Source organism: Mya arenaria, chromosome 10 (genome assembly GCF_026914265.1).
Source record: "Mya arenaria isolate MELC-2E11 chromosome 10, ASM2691426v1".
NCBI classification, from domain to species: domain Eukaryota; kingdom Metazoa; phylum Mollusca; class Bivalvia; order Myida; family Myidae; genus Mya; species Mya arenaria.
In genome coordinates, this window is record NC_069131.1 from 59,838,022 (window position 1) to 59,847,507 (window position 9,486).

The following is a 9,486-nucleotide window of genomic DNA, read 5'->3' on the forward strand; positions in this document are numbered from 1 at the left end:
AAGTCTTTTGCATGGTATTTGCTGTCAGAAATCGCTGTTTTATTTTCATTCGTTTTGATGAATAAAAAGATACGTGGCTTTCATTTGTGTGTTTTTTGTCGATAGTTAATAATGTTATTCTTTAGGAATTAAATCATAAACATACTAACAGCATTTGCTGTTGTTTAACCGATTTATACTTCGGCATTCCATTTTTTAATGTTATTACGACGGATAGATTCCGTATCAATGCCGGATGGAACCCACAAATGAAGAATGTGGACGGAAAGAATCCGCTTTGCATCATCACCGTGGTACAGTATTAGTGTTATGAATGATTTGAATGTCGCGGATATCGCAAAAGCTACTGAAGTTGTGAACGTTGCAAATTTTGTAAATGTTTCGAATGTCGTAAATGTTGCAAATGCTGTAAATCTTGTTAATATATTGAATGTCACGAAGTTTCTAATTTTAATTCTAACGAATATCGCCAACGCCGTAAATACTGTGAATGTCGTGATTATCACGTATGTTGCAACTGCCGTCCATCAACGTCGGCCAGTCGCACAATAATATCAAACTCTCCTAAGGCAATAAAGTGCCGACGCACGATAACGAACTACAGCTGCGCAATAACCATTGCCAGGTTTTGAAAGCGCGACACACAGGGACCGCAGCACAACTAGCACCGCACTACAGCCATGGGCAACCAACGTCAACTATTTGTATGCAGCGTTGCGACCTCGTTCTGTCGTTGAGTTACTTTTGGCAGCAAACAAGCAACATCGTCTTGCCGCAGAAGCCGGCAACTAACAACGGCCTGCACTGCCTCAGCCTCGCACATTGGCCGCCGGCAACCAGCATCGTCCTGCAGCGCCTAAGCCTTTTGCATTGGCCTTTTACAACCAACATCAGCCTGCACCGCCTCAGACTCGCACATTGGCCGCCGGCAACCAACATCGGCCTGCAACACATCAGCCTCGCATGTTGGCTGCCGACAACCAACATCGGCCGCACCGCCTCAGCCTCGCACATTGGCCGCCGGCAACCAACATTGGTCTGCATCGCTTCAGCCTCGCACACTGGACGCCGACGACCAACATTGGCCTGTAACGCCTCAGCCTCGCAAGTTGGCCGCTGGCAACAAACATCGGCCTGTACCGCCTCAGCCTCGCACATTGGCCGCCGGCAACCAACATCGGCCTGCACCAAATCAGCCTCGCTCATAGGCCTCCGGCAACCAACATTGGCCTGCACCACTTCAGCCTCGCACAATGGACGCCGACAACCAACATCGGCCTGCAACGCCTCAACCTCGCAAATTGGCCACCGGTAACAAACACCGGCCTACACAGCCTCACCCTCTTATTGTCGCACAGTTAGCTGTGGAAGACGGCCAGCGACCAGGGCCTGGCAAAATACAACCTCGGTTTGCCCAGATAAAAGGGGTGCAGCTCCAAGGAATCACCGAGACGCAGCCGCGACTCTCATGTGAAAATGCAGCTTTACCTTAAAAGAGTCGCCTTATCGACATAATGAAAGAATGTCATGAAATGTACAAATCATTGATGAATAAAAAGATGCCCCAAATCATATGAGAACTGGACATCTCCAGCGATTACGATTGAATGTTCATTTCTTAAAATAAAACAAAAAAACATGGAAATTACACATCATCTTTTTTAAACGATATGACCAATGGTGGTATATGCTTTCAATGAAGGGTTACAGATATTTCAAACAGTTAGAACACACAACTATCTTACCACGCCAGAACAACATGGCACACTTCTGCCATTATACCTATGTATGAGTATGGTTGGTGATTTTTGTTATTGATTGTTTTTTACAATTCCGGGCTACATAGCTGGAGCGAAAAGGCGATAAACATGAGCACCACAACTTGGCTAGATGTGGGTCAAGTTGCGTGCTGTCGCATGTAAGCTATCGTCTGCATGCAGCATTTTACCATAATGCAACTTTGAAAATTTGGGGTTGTGGGTGATTGTGCTAATGAATACCTGTAAGGCGATACAAAAACTTCTATTTTAATACGGCCTAAATGTATTCAAGTGTTTTTGAGAAAACCCCTTATCTGCACAAGTAAATTGGCCAACACCGATACCCAGGATAGGGATAGTTAACACATCTCTATTACAAGTAAGAATTTACTTATTTTCTTTTATCTTGGTGCTGAAAAGAATGATCATTTTGCATTTGTGGACCAAAGAATGCATTCGACTCTAACTTTGTACACCTTCGGCTGAAATTAGTGATGCATAATGTATATGGAAAGTGTATTACAATAAAATACACACTGTATAATAAAGCAAAGTCATGTGGTTAAAGTAGTAATCAATTGTCTAAATTATTCAGTAGTGATACCGGTGTACGTCAGGGTGACAACATTTCTCCTATCTTGTTCCTGATATTTCTGAGCTATTTAACTATTATGCGTATGTCTAACTTTTATTGTCGTAGTATTATGATGTTGATGTGTACTTTATCATTGTTCTTCTGTGCGACACAGATATTATTGTGTTTTGTTTTTTGTGGGATATCGAAAGAAATAGAGGTAAAACAAAAGTTGTTATTATCTTAAAAACGTGTACTTAATAATCATGTATTGGAATTATGTTTTATAATTGTATGAAATTGGAGCTTGGCAATGATTTCCCATACCTCGATATGCATTTCAATTACAACGACTACTTTTCTAAAATCAAAGCAAGCTTTTATAACACACTAGGATAGCCATGATTTACGGTGTACTTAGAAATCATGGCAACTTGTTCTCTCAATATCATTACTGTTACTTTCATTTGATTCATTTACTTGTCCTATGATCTTGTATTGAAGTAAGATTTGGGGTTTAAAAAAATAAATAAATACTTATTTAATTTCGATTAAAAGTTTGTCTAAAAACCCATTTAATAAAATCATCAAACCTCAAATGTATGGTTAATGGACAAACAATCCCGATATCTTAGAAGTTTTCTATTTGGGGCAAAATTATTGAATTAGAAAAGTGACACAATTAGTAATATTTTAGACACAAAACGAATACATGTTTTGGGCTCCAAGTTATAGCAATATTAGTTTGAGCCCTGTCCAGGAGTCATTGTTACTTCAAAACCGTATGTATTTAAAATCAAACGTAAAAAGAAGAATAACTATTCAAAAAACAGACATGAATGTTTTGAGTTTGAAAGAATAATTGGTTGCCGAAATGCATCCATTGTACTAACATCACAGAGCAGTTACGTTGTGTTTCAGGACAATGATCAAACGAAGCGCTTAGCTATTTTTATATACCTTTAAACTTCAGAAAAATGCATATTGCTTTCATTATTTGTTTTCTATTCTGAAAATAATTCGGTTGTACTTATCTTTTAAATTTGACCTGAATTTGTTAAGCGTGTTATTGCTACGAGCATGCATATAAAGTCAAATCCACAAATATGTACAAGACAAAACTAATTGTAACAAACAAATCGTTTGTGCCATTGTTTCACAAATATATTGTGGCGGGCTATCATTGTTTTGGCGATGAAATAAAATTAACCCTTCCATTTTTTACGAACAATTGATGGAATCCAATCGACTTCAATCAACAGTCTATGAATTGAAATTAATCGAATGACCCCGGTTACAACTCTAGCTGCTTCATTTGTTATCGGCATTCGTTTCATAGACGGCAGAATTATTCCATACTAAAGGTGAACATTCAAGCCAATGTCGCATGTACGAGATATACATTTCGTTAATCGTTTGCTACCAAATTTGAATTTCAATGTTATCATTTATACAAGCACTCAGATGCTGATTTAATAACGTGTCATACAAGCTAATGTCATGTTTGCTGTTAAATAAAGTCACTGTTTCGTTATTGTTAGGAATTGTTGTTATTACATGCCTTTTATATACCTTGATATGAAACAATTCAAGTACCAGATTAAAAGCAAAAGCCTCTAGTCAAGCGCATTCTTAAAACTGATATTTTCAATCTTTACAACGATAAGTGATTTCTGAGTGCCATATTATCTTAAGCAAATCATAACATTTGCCACTTTATTTGCTGAAATCATGATCCTGGCTTACCCTAAGGCTCAGTGTACTTTTGACCTAGAAATTTACTTAAATCACCACCTTGATATAGCTTAGGTCCCAGGATTAATCGGCCTTATGTCTAATGCTCCATGTCATACTGGGTTCCTGTTTGGCTTTGGTCATGTGTTTTCTTTTACAAGTCATCGTAACTATTCAGAAAGACATATCGGCACTTCGATTTAATTGTTATTGGTATATATTATATCAGTTGAAATGATTTAAGGCGGGAAAACTTGTTGTTCGTCTTATGTTTTTCATGAAAATATCCCAAAGATAACATTGTGTTCCGTATCTTTGTTCTTTACGTTAGCAACAGGGTCTACTTTATTCCCTTATTTGTTTTAATCATTACCAAGTGCGTTATTAAACTCACGCCAAGGGAAAGCCTTGAATTGTAAAGGAAATATGTACTAGACAGTTTAATAAATTTGCAGTGTTTGTTGTCTTAATTCAGTTTAGTAATCACAGTTGAGCTTTGATTGGTTAATGCAACTTCCGGTTGTCGCGTGTTGCAAAATGGATGTCACTCACAGTATCGATAACCTCAATATATTATGTGATACTTATTACAGCTCATTCGAAAAGGGTGTCACTTGAAATCACAGTATCGGTAGACCCTTGTGGGAATTATTATGTGATACTCACTGGCCCTCATTTGCAAAAGTATGTCACTTGATATCAGAGTATCGATAATCTCCCGTACGATATATTCGGAAATACTCATTGTCGCTCATTTGAAAAGGATGTCACTTGACATCATAGTATCGAAAATCTTTAGTTCGATATATTCTGTGCTTCTCATTGTTGCTCATTCGAAAAGGTTGTCACTAAAATTCACTGTATCGATAATCTCTAGTACGATATATTCTGTGATATTCATTGTTGCTCATTCAAAAAGAATGTCAATTGAAATAACAGAATCGATAAACTCTAGTGTGAAATATTCTGTAATACTCAGTGTCGGCAATTGGAAAAGGATGTCACTTGAAATCACGGTAAAACTACTCTTTAGTACGATATATTCTTTGGTGTTCATTGTTGCTCATTCAATAAGAATGCCATTTGAATGCACTGTTTCGATAATGCATAATATTCTGTTATTCACATTTCACTCATTTGAAAAGGTTGTCACTTGAAATCACAGTATCAATAATCTTTAATGCGATATATTATGTAATGCTTATTTTTGCTCATTCGAAAAGGACGAAACCTGAAATCACAGTCTCGATGATATCTAGTGCGAAATATTCTGTGATACACGTTTTCGCTCATTCAAAAAGAATATCACTCCAACTCACAGTGTCGATAATCTTTAGTGCATTTTATTTTGTTATTTACCTCTAGACTGTTGTTTAAACAAATAGAAACACGTGTATATGAGTGCGAATATTTATTAGCAATATACAAAGCACCATTCAAAATATCATGTCTTGGTCAGTAAGCATGACATTATTGACACAGATTGTTTCTGTATTAATAAACATGATTGATAAAGGATAAAACAGCGGTAGTTAAAACTTAAAACAGTTCAGTTTTTCAATATTGTTTGTAACAATATCTCTGAATGAAAAATTAGAAGAAAAAAAGAAACATGGTAACACTTATCTAACATACCGTATTAGTAAACTTGAAATACTTTTTGTATTCTATAAATCTGAAAGTAGTTATGAAAGAAACTTACAATCGTCCAATTAAATTATCTCTATCTTAAAGCTTTGTGTCATTTAACATTTCCCATGCCAGCCCTAGGCTGTTATTGAAACCAGAAATCGGGAACTATTTGTCCCTGTTAGGAAAACGTATTTTGTTTTAATTCTAGAAAAAGGACATCAAAATGATTCTTTCCATACCATAATAAAACAAACACATTACTTATGACAATACTTAAATCAACTTACTTTAATGTTTGTATTAATATGTTGTAGTACAGGTCGTATTTTACTACACTCCCGAAACAAAACCTAAGACGGATTCACAACATCACAAAAGGAACATAATTAACTGCCCACTGTCGATATTTCACCAAAAAGCATCAAATAAATATTTGTATATGACATTCAAGTTTAGATCAATACATTAACTAGATAAAACGTGTTTTGGGTTTTTTGATGAAGAAACATACTTTAAAATTGAACAAAACATTTTGCTACTGCATGCACGCAATATGATGATAGGCTACTTAAGGTGTTCAGCCCACAATAAACCATGCTTATTAGCAGCCTATTATAAAATTGTACTTTGACCAAAACAAATGCAAATTTTGTTTAGTCTTGTTTTCTCGTATAAAACGATTTAAAATGTTTTCAAAAGTATAATCGTACAAAGTCATTTCATTTATCAAAATCAACATTTTTATTACTCTCTATATTATCGTTGGTTAGATAGTTTAAATTACAAGGATTCCTAAGTTAAACCACAACCGACGTTGATAGCACATACTAATAAAATGTAAGTGAAATAATGCTCTCTCTCATAAAGCACATACAATAGTGGAATACAGAAACTGTGCTAGGACAATCAATCAAATACTTATAACTAATATTAAGTCAAATCTCACCCGGAATATATAATTAGAGAAAACAGTTACTTGCATGGACAGTCAATCAAATACTAATAAAATATATTAAGCCAAATCTCTCCCGGAATATATAATAACGGAACACAGTAACTTGCATGAACACTCAATCAAATACTAATAAAACAAATTAAACCAAATCTCACCCGGAATATATAAAAGCGGATTACAGTAAGTGAGCATGGACAATCAATCAAATACGAATAAAACATATTAAGCCAAATCTCACCGTGAATATATAATAAGAAAATACAGTTACTTGCATGGACAATCAATCAAATACTACTAAAAGATATTAAGCCAAATCTCACCCGGAATATAAAATAAGAAAAAACAGTTACTTGCATGGACAATCAATCAAATACTACTAAAAGGTATTAAGCCAAATCTCACCCGGAATATAAAATTAGTAAAAAACAGTAACTTGCATGGACAATCAATCAAATATTAATAGAATATATTAAGCCAAATCTCACCCGGAATATATAAAGGCGGATTACAGTAAGTGAGCATGGACAATCAATCAAATACTAATAGAAGATATTTAGACAAATCTCACCCATAATATATAATAGCGTAATAAAGTTACTGTGCATAGACAATCATACTGGATGTAAACAAATCAGCTGGATAAGTATTTAAAAAATTGGTGACAAGATTGTGAGCAAATAAGATATAATAGTTATTTTAAAAGTTATTAAATGGTGTTCAAAGCGTACCTATTTGTCCCAGAGTTACGTTAATACGTTAAAGGGACTTGTTCAAAGGTTGTACGTTTTCAACATCTCTTTTTTTAATTGTTCAAATTGAAGTTTTTTCCTTACTATTATGAAATAACACCAAATATTAAATTGCAGATACTCACTTGAAACTAATTTTGTTCATCCGAGCCTAATATCATTCAATGTTCAACAGCGTTACTAACGCTTTTCGTCAAAATAAAGAATAGTTTGTCATATGTTTTAGAAATCTGTTAACAATAGCAGAATAGGGTTTTTGTTAAGCTTTTGGTGATGTTTTATCATTGCTAGAAGCACTTTGTTAGTATTTTAGATGCAATTATGTTGTTGAATGTCTGACCCTTTAAAAAGTGAACGAGTCACTTTAAAAAGTTGACATGTGTAGCTCACAACTTTTTTTTCTTACAGACTATTTCGTATTTAACTCGGATTGTTTATTAATGTGTGAAGGTAATGACCATCGTGTCCGCAAATGCCATTGTTTCTAAAACAGAGAAAGAACCACATTAAATTACAAAATGATACTCGTATAAATAACATTAATACTTCATTTGGTCATAACATTTGCATTATTTAGTGCGCAGACTCACAAACAAGTTAAAATGTATTAACGCAAAGGGACAGGGGTTATACCCTCGTGCATGCCAAGAGGGGGGTTTTCCAGGTCCCTTTCAAAATTGTTGTGTTGCCATCCATCATTAATACAAAAAATAGCTACTGGTAAAGTTTCAACATAATGTTACAAAATGTTAAGTTTGAATATTTTTAAAGATTTCACCGAGAGCTTTTTATTGATATAGGCATTGTGTTATCTAAAAAGCAAATCAATAAAATTGCTATATAATCATAGTAACATTTTGTGTTGTTACCTCCCTTTGATAGATTATATCATAATAGTGACGTCATAATGGTTCTATTAAAAAATGTAATCAGTGCAAAAATAATATAATGATTTATCAATATAAATTAAACATAAAAATAATCTCGATGTTAATATATAAAATTCAAAAACACATCTTTTCATTCTAATGATGGATGGTTTATCTTTAAATAAAAATGTGTATGTTTTACCTAACAAAGATTGGTAGAACAATTAAAAATGTTTACCCGGTGTATTGTCAACTGGTGCCTTGCAACTCAGAGGGTGATACACAATTACAGGTTTGTCAGCAGGAAGTTGAAATGAGCACGCAGGGTGTTCAACTTCGAATACTCTAAGATAAGTTGTTCGAGGGTTCAAGCACACATCAGCTAAATCTACCTTGAAAGGGGAATCACTGAAAAATACAATTGTTTATTTTTACATTGCTTACTAGAAATGCCGAAACATAAACGAAAGGAGATGAAGGCGTACTTTAATTTAATGAAGACATTCAAATGGTGATTTGTAGCCGCAATTGTGATGAACGGCGTAATTGTACCGCCTTTCAGTTGTTGTGTTGAGAAAAATTAAAGCTGAGGTGAGTTTTCAAAATAAGATACATGTATATCGATAACGCATCATTATTATTGTATAGAACTGAATACAAAAGGAAATGTCAAGCCTTCCAGTACATTGACAAATGCACGAAATAATACAGAGAAGCCCGTCCATTCACAAAAGGGATTGTCCAATCGATCCCAATTCACAAACTCCTTTTCTGCATGAGTCATGTTTAGTTTTTAAGCATTCTTTATTCATAAATAGAACCAGGACGACGAAACGAGTTGTGATTATTTATTTTATAGAAATTTTTCATCAAGAACTGTCTGATATTAGAAAATGATCGGTCGTGTGAACGAATTAGTATTTGTCAAAATTCAAAACTACACATGAAATCACTAAATGTTCAGTCGTCCAAACAAATTTGAAATGGGCAAAATTCAAACTAAAATCAAAAAGTGAATTCAATTTTATTTCGGTTGTCCGAACATATTTGAATTTGTAAAAGATATTGAAAAGCAAAATATGAAATCACAAAGCGTTCGGTCGTCCGAGAACATTTCAATGTTCAAGTTTGAAATGGTCAAAATTGAAAATAATTGAAAATCAAGATATGAAATCACAAAATATTCGGTGGTCCAAACAAATTTTGAACGAAC

The 9,486-nt window shown here is 34.6% G+C and overlaps 1 protein-coding gene across 4 annotated transcripts in view; it reads right to left on the bottom strand.

Annotated features, from left to right (window-relative positions):
- Positions 1-5,464: 5,464 nt before the first annotated feature.
- Positions 5,465-9,486, bottom strand: part of LOC128206070 (uncharacterized) — a 33,872-nt gene continuing 29,850 nt past the window's right edge. For all 4 annotated transcript variants that reach the window (XM_052908206.1, XM_052908207.1, XM_052908204.1 and 1 more), the window contains 2 exons: positions 8,512-8,681; positions 5,465-7,888 (listed from right to left, as the gene is read on the bottom strand). In XM_052908206.1, the coding sequence (XP_052764166.1) occupies positions 7,842-7,888; positions 8,512-8,681 (217 nt within the window). In that variant the 3' untranslated portion in view covers positions 5,465-7,841. The remainder of the gene's footprint in view (positions 7,889-8,511; positions 8,682-9,486) is intronic.